The following is a 19,640-nucleotide window of genomic DNA, read 5'->3' as shown; positions in this document are numbered from 1 at the left end:
TCCAGGGCCCTTCCGTAAGCCCTGCCAAAACCATTTCTATTTTCAGTCTAATCAAATCTACCAAATTCAGCCACTCCATTTGTTCTCTTTATAGGTCATATGCATTAACGATAATATGAATAAAAATCTGCAGCTTCCTAATAAGCTACATTTAATTTTAGAGATCAAATATGGGGCTGGCTGATGTTGGTTAAAAACAAAATCAGAAAAAAACAACAAAACATATATGGAGGGTTCATTCCATTCACAGTTCCAAAGATTAAGAGCTAAAAGCTAGGGGCTGACAACTCTCAGAAGCTACACTTACCTCTCGGGCAAATATTCTCTCTCGGACCCTTTGATATTCCTCCTCTCTCTCTTCTATTGACTTGCTCCTCCTTCCATCCTGCAATGGAACTCTGATCTAGATCGATGAGCAGAATTAAGCTAGTTAAGTTCTCCTCGTACTGCAAGCTCACTGCACACCAGCAAGGAAGAGAAACCGGGAGAGTTTATAGTTGCCATCAAAAAAATGGAAAAAAAAAAGAAATAAAATTTCCAGTGTTGGACAGGTTTCACTGGGTACATCTGACCATGCAGTTTGGGAGATCAGGTTTTCTGGATGGTTGGGGCCTCACCAGCTCCCCACCCCCCCAACCAGAGTATCAAGAACAGTAACTTTTGATAAGGATTAGGTTGCTTCCTTATGTAGCAGGGTACTTTCCAGTCAGTAAGGATGAAGAGAATCGCCCACAGAATAAACAGCATTGCTTTGGAGGGAAAGCAAGGGATAGGAGGAAGCTAGAAAAGGAGAAGAGACAGGTATTTACCAGAGCTAAATTTAGAAGAGTTTTTACAGAACTAGCACCTGATCTTATCCCTTCTTTAGTCACTGATGCCATGGCCTGTAGATCCAAGTCACACAGAGCTCAGCAAAGAGGGCCTTGCAAGTGAAAGCCCAAGGGCAAAGCTAAACTCAGAGTTTAAGCATTTTTTCTCACCTTAACTACAGCTACTGGAGGGAGGGAAAGGGTGAGAGCTTACAGAAATATATAGTAGAAAGAGAACACAGCAGCACGAAGAAGGAAAGAGAAGGAAAAGGAGAACAGAAAGAAGGACGGACAGGGAAGGGCAGACAAACGAGTGCCGCAAGGAAAGCGAGAAGCTCAGTGACAGAACAGAGGACAGAGAGCCCTGCATTCTCAGAAAAACGTAGTCAGGAGACCAGAGGGGATGGCTGGGCAGACCGCCACCTCTGCAAGCCTACCCCCCACTCTCCACCACCATCTTTTCCCCTCTTAGCCTGGGAGTTGTGAGCACTGTCCTGGGTAGGATGTTACAGAATGTCCTTTTTCCATACTGCTCTTGAAGGCAAAGTGTTCTGAGGGAGGTAAGTCATCAAATGCATGTCATCAGGTTATAAAAGATTCTGACCTTCAATCCAGAGGCTTTTAAAAGTTTCAATGAAACTTTAAAGTTTCAAATGAAGCAACCAAGGAGACCACTGGTCTAGGCTGATCTTCCTGATCTTCACCAATTGCCAGAAGTAAGCATAATTTCAGGAGTATCAACTTTTGACTAGATGTAGTTCTCACTAGCCTAAAGAACCTAAATTCTACTAAATGTCCTTTTTACCAATCCCATGCCAAGAAGATAAAGGACCTCAAGTGCTATATTGTCCTTAGCCTCTAGGACTGGTTAACCAGTGGCAGAACAGATAGAGCATAATGGGCTTTGAGGTCAGGCACAATCTCAGCTCTGCTACCTCCAAGTAATGTCACTGGCAACTAATTTAACATTTCCTAGCTCAGTTTACTTATATTTAAAACGGGGCTAATAATCCCCATCTAGACTGGGTTGTGGAGAGGATTAAATGAGATAATGAATATAATGTATTTAGAACAGAGGCTAGCAGAGGGAAAACACTCAATGAAATAGCAATTACTGTGTTTATTATTAATATCACAGACAGAAAGTGCATAGAGCCTACCCTATTATGGATCAAGCCTGAAGCCGAGAGATGAAAAGTTCACAGTAGGGAGAGATTCCATCCCACCCCAATGTGCCTCTAGGCCTGAATAATTCCTGATCCACAGAAAAGGGGTTTTGGGAAAATGGAGAGAAGGGCATCAGGATGGAAAGGCTCTTTCTCGTTTTTAAATTTTATTTGTCTTTTGTATGTTTCATTGTTTTCAATCAGACCCAGCATGTTTGTCCACAATAGATAATGGCACTTTTCTCAAAAGGACTCCCTCAAATACTCAAGTAGCAAGCAGGAAAAGTCCTGGTCTCAGGACCAGACAATATTGAGAGGAAACTAATTTTGACTCTAGAGGTAAGATATTATTAGAGTTATCATGAATTAGCAAGACTAATTTTATTGGCTTTACCCCACCATATTATTTAAACTGTAATCCTGGTTCTCTACCTAACCTCCTTTGGAGGCCAAGCAGAAGCAGGCTGGATCTTAACCCCGTATGAGGCTAGGAAACTAACTCCAAATAATCACTATGTGAAGGATGCGCTAGAAGTCAGGGCAAAAGCCAGGCCCATAAATGAAGGGATGGGGCAGACTTTTCACTTTTCATTCCCACAGGAGTGGATCAAAATGGGGATACTGCCTGAGGTTTCAAGCGTCAAAAGCCAAACTGACTCACTCACCTTGCTGGAAGGAGTTGGGAAAAGAATAATGGGTTTGCAGAAAGGGATCAGAAACACCTTTACAAGTGGGTAAATCAGATAACAATTTTCCCAGTTCAAGGCTAGCTCTGAGACAGGAAGAGTGCAAGTGGGATAAAAGTAGCTTTGGGTAGTTCCCAAAGAAATTCCTAACTATTAAAGAAAAAAAGAATGGAGCCATCAGTTGAATCAAGGTTGAAGCAGGGAGGGACCTTGCTTTGTCCCAAAATGAAGTGGAGTTAGAAGTCAGTGGCAGAACCAGGGAGTTCCAGGCCAAATGAGAAAACCCAGCAAACCTCAGCACCATGTCACTCTGGGGCTAAGAGGGTGGCATTTAGCTCAACAAGTGTACTTAATCCTCAACATTAAGCTAAAGCCAACTCAGTGTAGCTCAAGAGTTTCCTTCCATACTAAGATATTTTGAGTTTTCTCCATCCCACAAAAACTCTTCTCCCCTCCCAGTTTCTCTTACTGCAATCTCTCTGTATAGACCCAACCCTTTCCAGTCTTCACCTGGTTATCATCTCGGTCCATACTGGCATCATCTCTCTTAAGAATGAATCTCTGTTGAAATTCTGTATTCTTCTCATCCTTTATATGTTCTGAGAATCTCTGTTCAGGGCTGGGATTGGGAGAGAAATGTGGAAGGAAGGGAAGAAAGACTCTTCTGTTAGGAAGCAGACCTTCTATACAGTTCTCTTAAATTCCACAACTCCCACCCAGGAAATTTCTGAAGTCAGGCATTGCAAAAGTCATGTGAAAGTTTTAATCAAATCCTCAAGGACTGTTCTTTATACATTTATAACTTACCTTCTTCCACAGTTACTCCTATCCTATCACTAAAGGTGAAGAGAGCCAGGGGCCAGTCTTCACAAAATGCCAATGCCCCTAGAATCCATCTCCAAGGCTTCAAAAAGAGTAGAACTTGACAATATAACCTACCCACTCCCTCCACTGCTCCCTCTCCAGAAAGAGAAATCCTGCATCTTCCTCTCCCACCCTAGAGCTATCCTAGGGAAGTCTTCCCAATCTGTGGTTTCCTCCCTTACATTCTTGTGTTACTGGTTTTGTTGATGATGACAGCTTTTCCAGTTTGATCTACATTGTGGTCCATCCCAAAATAGGCAGCTACCCGGTGTAATAGCATCCGGTGATATGAGGTCATCTGAGGGAACTTCTTGAACTGGTTGCTGCAGGGAAACCCAGGGGGGAAAAGTGAAATAAGAACAAATAATAGCCCATTGTAATTATTCTTACAAGTGTTGAAAGTGGAGAAATTCCTATGAGACATTATTATAAGGAAGATAGATATTTACTCAATGGTAACCAAACAAGTTCTCTTAGCTTTATCTACAGTACTGTGTAGATCCCTCTGACCCACCATCTTCATTAAGACTGCTCCTTAGACAAAGAGCCCTAGGTCTCAACCACCTGGATGATATTCTACAAATAAAAAAGGGAGAAACTTAAGAATAGTGAAATATGGGACAAAGGGCTAGCTGTTGAAAAGATATAAATATTTTTCAACTCAAGTCTAAATGATAATTTAAAAACTTGATTTAGTTTCCACACATATACATTTTGATTCATTGTGATTATGTCTTCCCAACTCCTCCTGGTTCCTAGTGAGTTATTACTTCAAAATTCAGACTTTAAGGGAACGATAAAAGAGGGATATCCTTAAATTTTACCTAAATTTCTTTCCAGTACTCCCTCCCACCTCTAAGGTGTATTTCATTCAAGTAACTTACTTGTTGTCATTAATAAAGTCCAGAATCTCCTGTTCTAATTTTAGCAGCATCATTCTGTCCCTGTTTAAAAAAGATTAAAACAAAACAAAAGGCAGCCCTCCATAGACACTGACACAAGGATTGAAAACACAACCTGCTCACTATAGAAGCTTAAGGGAGGGATAAATCCAAACTCCAAGAGTGGATCAAAAATGTAAAGGCTGCCAACCTCACTACCCTGTCTTATGTTACTTTAAAAAAACAATCAAGCCTCCTAATCATGTCCTCTGTTTCCCTTATCAGAAACCTAATTCTGTTGGCAGTCATAGTCATACAAACACATACTTTATACTTATACTAATCGTAATTCTACACTCCATCTGGTTATTTATAGAATTTGTAAACAAGTATGATTTAGCTTTGTTACAAATCAGTTCTTTTCTCTTCTGTACTTTTTAACTGTATTCTTAAGCCTTGATATTTCTTTGTCTCCATTCTTCCACAGAATTTTTCTCAACTCTTCTGAAAGCAGAAATCTCAATATAAGGGTATTCTGAATCCCTCCACAGAATATAAAACTACTTTGGAGAGAAATGGTGGTGGGGGTGTAGGGGAAATGGGCATCCCAGATTCTAACAATAATAGAAAAATTCTGAGAAGCTACTTGGCTTCTCGGGTATTCTGCTGATTCAGGCCCCTTTCCCCGTTCCATCAAATCATGTTATTACCTTGGGTTCTTTTTCAGTGTATTTACAAGAAATTCATGTAGGTCTATTCCAGTGGAGTCCGTATATTCTTGGCTGGAGTCTAGAACACCACAATGAAATAAATTTGAAATAAATGAAACTGCTTTGTATGATATTTAACCCCAAGCAGAAGCCTACAATCTGATCAGGAGACATAAGAGGAAAAGTAGAATCAAACTTCAGGAGTTTTAGCTTAAAATGAGAGTAACCTTGATTTACCAGCCTCTCAAAATTTCCCATGATAATGACAGAAGGTGGAATCTGGGTCACAGTGTTATATTCATATTACACTGAATAGTCACCTTGCCATCAGTATTTACCAAAAGACCAGACCAAAACAAAGGTTTTATTCTAGTTAAAATAAATTCTAGGTAAGGTCTGATGGGGCTGAATTTTCCAGAACCTCAGCAAATATATTCAAATGGTGATTATTTTTATATGTTTATATTTGCTTATAAAATTTTAATACTACGATTGCTTTTCCCTCTTAATTATCATTAAAAAAATTTGTTTTTGGCTATGTCACATGGCTTGTGGGATCTTAATTCCTTGACCAGGGATTGAACCTGGGCCCACGGCAGTGAAAGAGTTGAGTCTTAATGACTGGACTGCCAGGGAATTCCCTCCATTTCTGTGGGCCATGTCTTTTTGCTACCAGCCCAAGAGTTTAAAACTAAAGAGCGCTTAATAATTACATGCAAATTTGATTATTCAAAAAAAATCACTCTGAGCATCTCCAAACTAAACTATAAATGGTATTGAATCTGCTACCAGTGATAATCCATCACCATTTATTCCAAAAGCAAGAATAAAATCAGAATTGACTACAATGTCCTCCTGCTATTGGTAGCCCAATGTTAACAGAGTAGCTCTCTGTCAGCCCTTAAGGCAGAGCTGGATAAAGCAGCAAAGAAAGTAACCTAGTTAGGCACCTCCCCAAACAATGATGAAGTCAGCAGGACACTGTACACTGTTGGGCCAATAAGGCTAGTGGGAAGATGGAAGGAAAGGGCACTGCAGAACCAGGCCCTAGGACAGATGAGCAAGGGGGAAAAGTCTTTACCTCTAGACAGCATCCTCCTTGGGACCTTTTCTTTGTTTTTGTCCTTGTCTTCCTTTTCAGAGACATCCTTTGTGGACTTTTCTTCCTCCTTGTCAGAGGGGCAGCTGATGTGCAATTGAATTATATCCTTGGACAAGGGGAAAGAGAAATATAATCAAAAGGGAAAACAATTAACTCTCCTGCAGCTCCTTTAAAATCTAAAAGAAGGCAAATCTTAGAGTGACAACATTGTATTACAAAAGAGAATATTTTAATTAAATTGTTTTAGTTTTTGTTCTACCAATAAGGTAGAGGCTAAGTCCTTTCTGCCAATAATCACAGCCTACTCTTTGGAGAGCTCAAGTTATGTTGGCTGTTTCTGGCATAAGAATTAGAATGGAAATGGTTCTAACCACCAGAGGGAAAGGTGTGGTTGGGAAAACATGATCCAGCCCTGGAATCTCCTTGTCTGCATCATCCTGGGTGGTCCAGGTGTGAAGACCTACACTTCATGCTCTCATTCATGCCACTTTACTGCAACAACTTGTTTTGAAGCTTTTTCTACCCCAATTTCCAAGCCTAATGTTGATGCCATGGTTGTGACACCACTGTTCAGCAAACAACTGCCAAACTCAAAAGCTATACTTACTCATAAAGGACCTACCTGGGTTTCTAGTGGCCCGTCAACAAATGGAGCAGAGGATTCCTCACACACTGCAAGGCTGCGCACCAATTTCAGCTTGGAATTAGACTGAAAAAAAAAAAAAAAAATATATACACACACACACACACACACACATACATATTTCCTTGGGGAACATTTGGAAATCTTTCCACTGAATAAAGGGCATCCTCCTTGGTTCTGTTAGTTGCTGCTTCCATTAAAGAGGGTTTTTTTTTTCCTTCTTCAAACAGGTCCTTCTCATCCATTCCTGATCCACTTGAAAGATAATTCTCTTGCTTACAGCAGTAGATATATAACAACAAAACAACTACTTTTGGCTAGATGATAGGCAAGCCACTTTGTTTAGCTCTCCTCTCTCTCTAGCTCAGTGCTCCAATATTAGACTCGGAAGTTAACAGCAGCAAAGCTTAGTAGAAAGACTAGATTTAAGAGCCAGAAGTCCTAGCTTCAACTTCTGTTTCAAACGATGAGATATGAGACCCTCAGCAAACTACTTGACCTTTCTGGGTCCTCTTTTTTTTCTCACAATGAAAATGCGTTAGAAATGCCTAAGTTCTTATGAGAATTATATAAAATATGTAAACACAAATAGTGTTTAGCATACAGTAGACAACAAATGCTAAATGACTCTAAACCTGAGGTGGCAATGTAATGGGGAAAAGTGTCTAAGAAAAAAGTAAAGAGAAAGAAAACTTTCTAACACTTGGGGTTCAGTGTAATAAAGAACTAATCCACTTGGTTTATTTATGCTACCTGGAGAATCCCCCAAAAATCTGAAATTCACTTTATAATTATAATCACTGCTCTTCCAGGGATCTCCAAAGTCAAAAATTATAGTGACTCATTACAAATCTACCTATAAACATTTATTGAGAGTTCTTATAATAAAATAAAAGTTTACAGTAAACACAAAAGCACAAAACACAGTATGTGTGTTTCAGGTTGTATAGTACAGTAAAAAGAATTTCCAATCCTGAAGAACTGACTTTAAGTCTAGTTTTGCCACTTACTAATAAATGTCCTTTGTCAATCTCATTCAAACTCTATTAAGGCCAAGTTTTCTCCTCTGTAAAACGGAGACAATAACAATAGAAACTTTTTAAACTTTTCTGTCTTATTTCAAAAAGTTTGGAGGAAGTGAAATAGCAGATAATACTCTCTGGTTTGCTTTTTCCCCCCTTTATGAGGTGCCATGTGGCATACAGGATCCTAGTTCCCTGACCAGGTATCGAAGCTTTACCTCCTGCATTGGAAGTGTAGAGAATTAGCCACTGGACGCCAGGGAAATCGTGAACACCCTTTTTACTGTCAAGTCCATTACTTGTGGATTAGGCCATGGAAGGCAGTCCACAGAACCAATTTATCATACATCACAGTCTTCTTCAAACCCAAGCTACATACTGGCTGGGACACTCCCAAATTCTACCATTATTTTTCTAGGGGAAAAGGGTGGATACCCTTAATTACTAGTTCTGTTGACAATTCTTCCAAATGCAGGACAAGTTTAATATTTTACTGTTCCCTAATTAAAATTAAAAAGCTATCATACCACTAACACCTATAGTCTTCCCTGATAATACTGCTTCAAATAATCTGTGATGTGCTAATTTTATCATACAATGATTAAAAACAAAATCCTCCTCCCTGAACCAACCTAAAAGGTGAACCAAACCAAAACAAAACAAAGCCTCTATTTTTAGGACGTCCAAAAATGTTCAACCATTTTACTAAGGAGGGAGGATTTATCTTACAGAAAATTCTCATGGCAAAAATCCCCAAAACTGTTGGGGGAAAAATAAGAGAGCCAGAGATGAGCAGAGAAACTAACACTACAACAGAACCAGTATCAATCTGCTCAGGCTTTGTTTGTGGGAGGCTTTGGCTGGGTATCCTTTCAGGTAACTGAAATAGACTAAAGATAACAAAGAAAAATAAAGCCAGACGTTCCAACAGGACATATGTATATGTGCAATGCATGTTTGTGATTGTGTGTGTGTATGCATGTTCACAATTAGGGTACAAAGTATAGGCAAAAAACTTTACATATATGTAACCTAAATACACTAGATATTAGTGTTAAGTCCATTTGTACAATGCACTACTAATAACACTAGAAGTTATAGAGGAAGGGCTCTCACCTTGGCTCTTTTCCTGGCATGACCATGGTTGGATGTCCGCCTCTGTTAGAAGGGGATTAGAAAATATTAAAGGTAGAGGAAATAAACACTTAAAAGCAATACAAATTTACAGAGAAAAAGCACTAACTTTAAAACCACTGTAACAGCCAAACTATGATGAGACCCTGTTGTCGTGGTTGTCCCCCAAGCAACAACTCTAGCAACTGTGACATGGAGGGGACCACAGGCCACCTGCAGACAAATCACTCACCATGAAGATAAAAAACAGAAAGAGACTGAGTGGTTGGCCTAGTTCATAGATTGATAAAAATTACTTTTGAATAAACCAGGGAATCCTCTCCTGATTAGGATGGTTCCAGAAATATTACTACCATAGCATGACGAGTGTTTCTTCCCCACACTTTGCTAACAGAAGCCTATTTAGCCTATAATGGATGTGAAATATGGCCCCTAAGCATCACTTAAAATACTGTCTTTGGAGGACAACACACTGAGAGTTCTAACTTCAGATACTCGAAAGACCTGTTCCTGAGGCTGCAGAAATGGAATGAAGGCTCTTCTTGGCAACTACCTACTTCCTGGAATATGAGAATTCTCCCAGTGCTAAGCTCCTGGTTGTTGGCTCTTACAGCCTGTTTGGGTCAGGGATATAAGATGGGGACAGGATAAAAACAAAGGAGCATGGAAGATGTGGACAAGACCTCCAGAGCAAAGGGAGGTAAGAAGAGTGAGTAAGGAGCAGGATAGAAGCTGAGGAAGATGAATGAGGGCCTGAGGTGGGATGAAGGGAAAAATGACTAATTAATTTATAAGGTTTCTGAATAGCTGGGAAGTCAAAATGGGGACTCTGGAGAGGAGGTTGGGCAGGGTTATGCATGGAGAAGGCAATGGCAACCCATTCCAGTACTCTCGCCTGGAAAATCCCATGGACGGAGGAACCTTGTAGTCCATGGGGTTCATAAGAGTCGGACACTACTGAAGCGACTTAGCAGCAGCAGCAGTAGCAGGGTTATGCATGATACTTAGGGCTTTTAAGATGTTTGGAATGGAACTGTCACTGGGGTGTGGAGAAAACTGAGGCTGGTGGGTAGAGGAGGGGAAACAAGACAGAGGCAGAGTACCAGCATGGTTCTGGGTAGGTGAGGATTTCTCTTTGCTTTGTCCTCTTCACTAGTTATCAAATAACACTGCTACAATGCAAAATGGAGAACTGGAAAGGTGGGTGGAAAGAGTAAGAAATGACGGTGAGTCTGGTCAGTGCCAAGATCTGTTACAGTAAGAGAATAGTCCAGGAATATGAAGCAGGATTTGTCACTATTTTTTCAAATAAGTAAGAACATACACATGGCACAAAACAGAACAGTAAGTCTCCTTTTACATGTGTTCCCCAGCTACCTGGATCCCTCCTAAAGGATCAACTAGTATTGAATTTCTTGTAATCTTTCCAGAGATCTTTTATGCATCTATAAGTTTATTGTACTTGTGTACACACACTTTAAAAAAAAAAAAAAGGAGATTGTACACACTGTCCTAAACCTTACTTTTAAACTTTTCTTCAAGGATATACCTCCACAGAAGAGATACTGTTTTTCTTAGTGGCTACATGGTATTCCTTTGTGTGGCCATACACAAACTGGACCATTTAGGATGTTTCTCATGTTTGTTAGTATAAACAATGCTTCAATGACTATATCATTGAGTATACCTGCAAATACTGTACAGTCCATTTAAAATTTTTATAATGTATTGCTAAATTGCCCTTCAGAGAACTTATACCAATTTCAGTCAGTTCAGTTGCTCAGTCGTATCCAACTCTTTGCAACACCATGGACTGCAGCATGCCAGGCTTCCCTGTCCATCACCAACTCCTGGAGCTTGCTCAAACTCATGTCTATCACGTTGGTGATGCCGTACAACCAACTCATCCCCTGTTGTCCCCTTCTCTTTCTGCCTTCAATCTTTCCCAGCATTAGGGTCTTTTCAAATGAGTCAGTTCTTTGCACCAGGTGGCCAAAGTATTGGAGTTTCAGCTTCAACATCAGTCATTCCAATGAATATTCAGGACTGATTTCCTTTAGGATGGACTGGTTGGATCTCCTTGCAGTCCAAGGGACTCTCAAGAGTCTTCTCCAACACCACAGTTCAAAAGCATCAATTCTTCAGCTCAGTTTTCTTTATAGCCCAACTCTCACATCCATATATGACTACTGGAAAAACCATAGCTTTGACTAGACAGACCTTTGTTGGCAAAGTAATGTCTCTGCTTTGTAATATGGTGTCTAGGCTGGTCATAGCTTTTCTTCCAAGGAGCAAGTGTCTTTTAACTTCATGGCTGCAGTCACCAAATGCAATGATTTTGGAGCTTAAGAAGATAAAGTCTGTCACTGTTTCCATTGTTTCTCCATCTATTTGCCATGAAGTGATGGGACCGGATGCCATGATCTTAGTTTTCTGAATGCTGAGTTTTAAGCCAGCTTTTTCACTCTCCTCTTTCACCTTCATCAAGAGGCTCTTTAGTTCCTCTTTACTTTCTGCCATAAGGGTGGTATCATCTGCATATCTAAGGTTATTGATATTTATCCCAGTAATCTTGATTCCAGCTTGTGCTTCATCCAGCCTGTCATTTCTCATGATGTACTCTGCATATAAATTAAATAAGCAGGGTGACAATATACAGCCTTGACATACTCCTTTCCCAATTTGGAACCAGTCTGTTCCATGCCTGGTTCTAACTGTTGCTTCTTGACTGCATACAGATTTCTTAGGAGGCACGTCAGGTGGTCTGGTATTCCCATCTCTTCAAGAATTTTCCAGTTTATTGTGATCCACACAGTCAAAGGCTTTAGCATAATCAATAAAGCAGAAGTAGATGTTTTTCTGGAACTCTCTTGCTTTTTCAATGATCCAGAGGATGTTGGCAATTTATCTCTGGTTCCTCTGCCTTTTCTAAATCCAGCTTGAACATCAGGAAGTTCATGGTTCACGTACTGTTGAAACCTGGCTTGGAGGATTTTGAGCATTACTTTGCTGGCTTGTGAGATGAGTGTAACCGTGTGGTAGTTTGAACATTCTTTGGCATTGCCTTTCTTTGTGACTGGAATGAAAACTGACCTTTTCCAGTCCTGTGGCCACTGCTGAGTTTTCCAGATTTGCTGGCATACTGAGTGCAGCACTTTAACAGCTTCATCTTTTAGGATTTGAAATAGTTCAACTGGAATTCCATCACCTTCACTAGCTTTGTTTGTAGTGATGCTTCCTAAAGCCCACTTGACTTCACATTCCAGGATGTCTGGGTCTAGGTGAGTGATCACACCATTGTGGTTATTTGGGTCATGAAGATCTTTTCTGAATAGTTCTTCTGTGTATTCTTCCACCTCTTCTTAATATCTTCTGTTTCTGTAAGATCCATACCATTTCTGTCCTTTATTGTGCCCATCTTTGCATGAAATGTTCCCTTGGTATCTTTAACTTTATAAATACCAATTTATATCTCTACAAAAATGTATAAATCTGTGAATTTCTCAGAATGCATAATTTTCATTTAATAGTCAAACACATACTGAAGGCCTAGTGCTAACTTAGTTAGCAGACCCCATGCTAACTACTGGAGGATACAAAGATAAAAGACAGAAGCCTTGTCAAAAAGGAACTCATAACTCTGCTGAAGAAGACAGACAAATGGACAATTACAATATAGGATATTAAGTGCATTACAGAGGTACTTATGAAGTGCTATAGGAGTGCAAGTATCTAAAACCTAGGAATTCATAAATTCATATGTTCATAAATAATGAATGCCTGCAAGGAACTGTGTTGGGCCTTAGAGATACAATGATGAGACTAAACTGACCTGGCAAAGGCCAGGGAAAGAACACCAAGGAAGGCGTTCTAGTTAGAGAAAGCATGTATAAAAGCATGCTTTCTCCAAACTTTTCAGCTCCAATTTATAACAGGGACCAGGGAATCCGTTAGGCTGAAGCATAGAATGTCAGAGGTGGATGGATAGCAGGCAAGGGTCTAGGTCACAATATGCCATGCTGACAAATTTGGGACTTAGCCTAGAGCATGAAGAGACACAGAAAGGTTGAAGAGAATTAACACAATCAGATCATTATTTCATAGCCATCTTTCTAAAGCAGTATGGTAGATGAATCAGAGGGGATTACAAGTATAAAGGCAGAAAGCCTAGCTCAGTTCTTTAAAGGACCCACCTAAGAGTTCAGTATTTGTTACGTCAGGGCTTGCCCATTCTAAACTGAATCTCAGAACCTGTCTTACATAGCACTGTTTTCATGCCAAAGATGTTCTGAATTCCAATTGCTGATTCCAAGAATATGTCTCAGAGCACAAGTAATGAAAGTACCCTTTCCTCAAACTTTCCAGCTCCAATTCATAATATTCTAGAACAATATTTGGAACTATCCAGTTCTAATTCATAACAGGTACTCTCAGCATCAGTAAGATTCTTAGGGAGACTTAAGACTTGAGAGGAAGGTAAGAGAAAGAGCAAAATTTTTAGTGTTACTGAAGAGGAATACTGGTAGAGGGGAGAAGGCTTCTGAAGGGTGGCCAAGGGTGGCCAAGAATGAAGACTTTGTAGAAGGAGCAGGAGCTCCAGGAAATGGCAGCAGCAACTCAACCTGCACTAGCAGCCACGAAAGGAGTCTGAGGGGAGGCAGGTTCCCTTCCCAGCCTCCCACACAACCTATCCAGACATATAGGTGAAGACATTCTTAAACCAAGTAAGTATCCATAAGGCATATAAAACCTATAGTCATCCTTTCTTTTCTGCCTATCTTCAAGAAGAACACACAACAGGAGTTCAGAACACCACTTAAAATAGTCTCCTGAGAACAGAGTAACTTGAACTCAAAAGTTCATTTAATTATTATCGTCCATGTAACATGACAGCACATAATTAAATATTCAGCACTTATCTGTCCTGAGGATTTAAAATTCATTATTGGTATCAGTGGAAGTTAAAAGTAGAGCTGCAACAGCGGCAGACTGTCTCCCCAAACCCTGGAAGGATGGGTGGGGAATGACAACTCACATGCAAAAGATAATGGAAAGAAAAGCAGCCATGACACAGATCTGGCAAACTGTAAGAGGAAAAACAGTAGAAAAAGCAGGTAGCTAGAGAACAAAATATTCAGAGTTGTCTGATTTTAATTTAATTTATCCCTTCGTGTTGTTGCTGTCTTAAAGACAAGGCCTAGGTGAACTGGTTGTCCAGAAAAATCATGCTTCAAGTCTCCAGACCCTCAAATATGTTATTGCTACTGTTGTTTAAACTAACTGCAGTTAACAGTCTACCTCCTAGGCATATAATAAAGACCAGTCTCACCCCTGGGCAAGGAAAGGATTTATGCTATTTCAGCTTGGGTAACAGAGGAAACTAGTTGTAACCACAAGGAAGAGAACTGAAACAGGTAAACTAGAGAAGGCTCAGAGGCCGGGCTGGCTGGGTACCAAAAAGGAGCCCTGGAAGAAGCTCGGCTGGCAATCTACTGCCATCATATCTGCACTGCAGTATGAATTTGGATGGAAAACAACATGGCAACCAAAGAATAAAATTCTTCTCACGCACATTTACCAAGTGGCAAGTTCAGAGACTATTTCTGATCCAGAAAATACTGACTGCTTTAACACAACCAGAATATGAATTTAACACTGTATAAAGCCAGGCAGTTCTCATTTTAAGAGTTTATTATAAGCCATATTATGACATTAAATATCACTATATAGTTTATTTTTTGATCATTAAAAAAATATCAAAATGTAGCAAGAACCAGTGTTACTCAGGTCCTAACAGATTAGGGATTTCATTCTGTTTTCTTTGAACTTCATTGTGGACTCTGACAAAAAGTGGAAGAGATATTTCTTGAGAACTGAAGCTTGGCTTTTAGGGAGATTCCAATGTCTGTGTAAGTGACTGGCTTCCTATAGGTCTCCAATACCACCCATAAGGACATTTCTGTTTTGCTGAGAAGAATGCACACAGGATGCGCTTCTAATCCTTACCTGTGTCTCCTGACGCAAACTGGTATCTTCACTCTCTTTCTCAATTTCTTCTTTGCTTGGAGTCTTAGATATAAACTTGTTTTTGTTTACAGATTCTTCCACCAGCTTTTTTTCCGATTCTTTCATTATTTCCAGGGTCTCTTGAGTAGTGTTGCTGTTAGACATCTTCTTCAATAGAATACAGTAGCCTCTATGGACTCCTAAAAAAACATGAAATGCATTAAACAGGAGTTGTGCATCTATAGTTAATACACTTACAAGATTAGTATTTCACACGAAGCCTACAATAGCCTTCCTATAACCCAGTATAGGGTTCTTTGATAAATGTTGCCCCTAGAAAAAAAATTTCATTTTTTTTTTAACTTTAGGGTGTGGTGTGTTTTTTTTTAACTTTAGGGTGTAGCTCAGTCATATCCAACTCTTTGTGACCCTGTAGACTGACTATAGCACCTGCCAGGCTCCTCTGTCCATGGGATTCTTCAGGCAAGAATAATGGAGTGGGTAGCCATTCCCTTCTCTAGGGGATCTTCCCAACCCAGGGATCAAATGCAGGTCTCCTGAGGTAAAACTGACATAAATTTCATATATTTAAAATGTACTAGGAGAAGGAAATGGCAACCCACTCCAGCATTCTTGCCTGGAGAATCCCATGGACAGAGGAGCCTGGCAGGCTATAGCCCATGGGGTCATAAGAGTCAGATTTAGCAACTAAACCATCACCACAGGAATTCTCTGGCAGTCCAGTGATTAGGACTCCACATTTTCACTGCTGAGGGCCCAGGTTCAATCCCTGGTGGGGAATTAAGATCCTGCAAGCCACGTGGTACAGCCAAAAGAAATGTACAATTTGATGAATGATGAAACATGCATACATTTGTGAAACATCATCCCAATCAAAACAGTGGGCATATTATAAAAGCTTCCTCCTGCTCCTTTATAAGCCCATCCTCCCCTCTCCATATTCCCAGCCAACCACTGTCACTACAGTTCTGTCTCCATTTTCTAGAATTTTACATCATACACTATATGGATTCTTTTACTCAGCATAATTATTTTGAGATTCACCAGGATTCAGTTCTAAAGCAATGCAGTATAAAGTCCCCTTGGCATTTTATTTTCCCTCCCTTGTTCCCTCCAGAAATTTGCTCACATTTTCAGCTTGAGCACTTCACAGAGTTAACTCACCAGACTCTCCTCAGAACGGAGGAAAATATAAAGCTCTATTCAATACTAGAGAAGACCACTCTTCTTTCCCAAGGGAGAACCCCTACAGCTACCACAAACCACAACACTGTTAACAACTTCAAGTGTTTCCTCCATCAAAAAAGCAGCAAAATCAGACAATGTTTACAGAATCTTAAATTCTTTCTTTTATCTTAAGCAAACTGAAAAGGTAAGAAGAGTTTGTAGTCATCTCCTCTTCAGAAAGACCAGGTCTCTCCCTGGAGGAAGGGAGAATCTTTGCTTTGCTATTCACTATTTGAGTTCAGTCACTTTACTGGGTCCCCAAAACACAGAGATTTATACTGCAGGGGTTGCTAGCTCTTGTCACTTGCTATAGCTACAAGAAACCCTGTAATAAGGTCAACATAGTAATCTCAGCACATATTCAGAAACAGAAGCTGATGCTCTATACAAAGATTCATGTTCTCAACAACTGTTGAAGTCAAACATACTTAGCTCCAACAATGGTTTATAATAGAGGCTTCCCCTTACATGGATTACTGACTGTACTTGAATCCTAAATAATTCTTTCCCCTCTTTAAAAAGATAAGACTGGAAACCCTCTCAGATGCTGTGTCTCTTGGCATGTGACCCTAGAAACTAAGCTAAACAAACAGAAGTGCTTCAAGAAAATTGTCATGCCAGACATTTTTTCCTCCTTCAAATCAGTTTCAAGGATAAGACCCAGAAGGTTCTTAAGAAGCATGTGTAACCTCAACCTGGTATAAATTAGTCTGCAAGATTATTGCTTTGTTCACCTTTTGGTAGCTCCTGAGCAGCTGCCTGGAGACTCAGTTTAAAAGGCCAAAGTCACTCATACAATCAGTCATACAGTTGAATTTAAAGATGAGAAACACTGGAAGATACTGACTACACAAGGAAAATGGCTGATATTTTATTTTTTAATTGATTCAGTGTCTGGAGATTTCTATAAAAAGACTTCCCTGGTGGTACAGCGGTTAAGAATCCACCTTCCAATGCATAGGATGTGAGTTTGATCCCTGGTCAGAGAGCAAAAACCCCACATGCCATGGGGCAACTAAGTCCGTGTGCCAAAACAACTGAGCCCATGTACTCTGAAGACCATGTGCCACAACTCCAGAGAAGCCTGAGCACTGCAACAGAAGCTGCCACGTGCCATAACGAAGACATAATGCAGCCAAATAATTTCTCTTTAAAGTTATAACCTACAGAGCTTATGGTCATTGGCTGCACATGGGAACTGCATACACACATATACTTGTCTTTTCTCTCCATGGACAAATAAAGCCTCAATTCTCTTCAGTCTGAAGGATAGTAAAACTTAGTACATCCCTTCTCTGTATCTCTTAGCTGGGAAACATCAATAAAGATGAGAACTGGAAAAGTTCTTAGATGCAACCTCATGCGATCATCCCCATCCTCCCCAAAGAAGAGTTCTTTTGTGTGAGTTCCTGAGAGGAACTTGCTTTCTTCTAGAAAACTCCCAGGACAGGATCAACTCACCATTTTATAGCCTTAACTTGTGACTCAGCTGGTAAAGAATCCGCCTACAATGTGGGAGACCTGGGTTCCATCCATGGATTGGGAAGACCCCCTGGAGAAGGGAAAAGCTATCCACTCCAGTATTCTGGCCTTGAGAATTCCATGGACTGTATAGTCCATGGGGTCACAAAGAGTCGGACACGACTGAGCGACTTTCACTTTCACTGTTGTATAGTTTCTCCCTATAGAAAGCTATGAACTGTTTCAATCCTGACCCTAAATCTGCCTTCAGAGTCAAACAAAATTAAGTTTACTACTTTTACCACATGATAGATCTTTAATATTTTTTTTTTTCAGGCTTAAATAACCTTAAACAGATTACTCTGTCAGAAAGAAAAATTAGAGGTGGGGAGTGGGGAAAACTGGATGAAAGTGGTCAAAAGGTACACACCCCTAGTGAAAAGATACGTAAGTACTGGAGATGTAATGACTATAGAGATGACAACAGTTAACTGCATGGTATATTTTGAAAGCTGCTAAAAGAGTAGCTCCTAAAAGTTCTCATCAAAAGAAAAAAAAAAATTTTGGCCTGGAATTGTATTTAATTGAATTGAAAAAATTCACTCAACATAAATTAAGCACTTTGAAGTGAATTCAGTGGATTTAATATATTCACAATGTTGTGTAACCACCACCTCTGTCTAGTTGCAAAACATTTTCATCAACCTAGAAGGAAACCCGGAGAAGGAAATGGCACCCCACTCCAGTACTCTTGCCTGGAAAATCTCATGGGCAGAGGAGCCTGGTAGGCTGTAGTCCATGGGGTTGCTAAGAGTCAACACGACTGAGCAACTTCACTTTCACTTTTCACTTTCATGCATTGGAGAAAGAAATGGCAACCCACTCCAGTGTTCTTGCCTGGAGAATCCCAGGGACGGGGGAGCCTGGTGGGCTTCCGTCTACTGGGTCACACAGAGTCGGACACGACTGAAGCGACTTAGCAGCAGCAGCAGCAGCAGCAGCAGCAGCAGAAGGAAATCATCTATGAGAAAATGGATGTTAACTAAACTTATTGTGGTAATCATTTCATAGTATATGTATGTGAAATTATTAAGCAGTATACTTAAACTATGGTTTTTCCAGTGGTCATGTATGGATGTAAGAGTTGGACTGTGAAGAAAGCTGAGCACCGAAGAATTGATGCTTTTGAACTGTGGTGTTGGAGAAGACTCTTGAGAGTCCCTTGGACTGCAAGGAGATCCAACCAGTCCATTCTGAAGGAGATCAGCCCTGGGTGTTCTTTGGAAGGAATGATGCTAAAGCTGAAACTCCAGTACTTTGGCCATCTCATGCAAAGAGTTGACTCATTGGAAAAGACTCTGATGCTGGGAGGGATTGGGGGCAGGAGGAGAAGGGGATGACAGAGGATGAGATGGCTGGATGGCATGACCGACTCAATGGACGAGAGTTTGAGTGAACTCCAGGAGATGGTGATGGACAGGGAGGCCTGGCATGCTGCGATTCATGGGGTCGCAAAGAGTCAGACATGACTGAGTGACTAAACTCAACTGAACTGAACACTTTTAACTTATACAGAGCTATCTATCAATTAAATCTCAATAAAACTGAAAAAATGGGAGAAAGTGGTATGGAAAAATATAAAGTAGCAGTTGTTTCTTTTTCCAGGATGGGCTTCAATTACCAAACAGGTATATTGTCAAATCAGAATAATAACTTTACAGCTCCTCTTTACGTCTAAGGCAGAAAAGGCTCAACTGTCTGGACAGCTGGACTAATAATAACTTCATGGTGTCCAAGCACTGTTATTCAGTCAAAGCACTAATGAAAAATTCAACTAAAAACAAAAAACAGTCTTTCATAACAGCCACCTGTGGAATATCGTCACACATTCCAACTTAAGTTGCAGGG

The 19,640-nt window shown here is 40.2% G+C and overlaps 1 protein-coding gene across 33 annotated transcripts in view; it reads right to left on the bottom strand.

The window, feature by feature from the left end:
- The window catches only part of R3HDM2 (R3H domain containing 2), a 160,066-nt gene that overhangs the window by 30,227 nt on the left and 110,199 nt on the right, over nucleotides 1-19,640 (bottom strand). For 17 of the 33 annotated variants that reach the window (XM_059886670.1, XM_059886672.1, XM_059886676.1 and 14 more), the window contains 9 exons: nucleotides 15,024-15,223; nucleotides 9,000-9,041; nucleotides 6,841-6,927; nucleotides 6,198-6,324; nucleotides 5,117-5,195; nucleotides 4,410-4,469; nucleotides 3,708-3,848; nucleotides 3,172-3,280; nucleotides 308-403 (listed from right to left, as the gene is read on the bottom strand). In XM_059886670.1, coding sequence (XP_059742653.1) covers nucleotides 308-403; nucleotides 3,172-3,280; nucleotides 3,708-3,848; nucleotides 4,410-4,469; nucleotides 5,117-5,195; nucleotides 6,198-6,324; nucleotides 6,841-6,927; nucleotides 9,000-9,041; nucleotides 15,024-15,188 — 906 coding nt within the window. In that variant the 5' untranslated portion in view covers nucleotides 15,189-15,223. Of the gene's footprint in view, nucleotides 1-307; nucleotides 404-3,171; nucleotides 3,281-3,707; nucleotides 3,849-4,409; nucleotides 4,470-5,116; nucleotides 5,196-6,197; nucleotides 6,325-6,840; nucleotides 6,928-8,999; nucleotides 9,042-15,023; nucleotides 15,224-18,629; nucleotides 18,754-19,640 lie in introns of all 33 variants that reach the window. The other 16 variants (XM_059886677.1, XM_059886678.1, XM_059886674.1 and 13 more) reach the window with 3 other exon arrangements.

This window comes from Bos taurus, chromosome 5 (assembly GCF_002263795.3).
Source record: "Bos taurus isolate L1 Dominette 01449 registration number 42190680 breed Hereford chromosome 5, ARS-UCD2.0, whole genome shotgun sequence".
NCBI classification, from domain to species: Eukaryota; Metazoa; Chordata; class Mammalia; order Artiodactyla; family Bovidae; genus Bos; species Bos taurus.
This window is presented reverse-complemented; position numbering and strand designations above follow the sequence as displayed.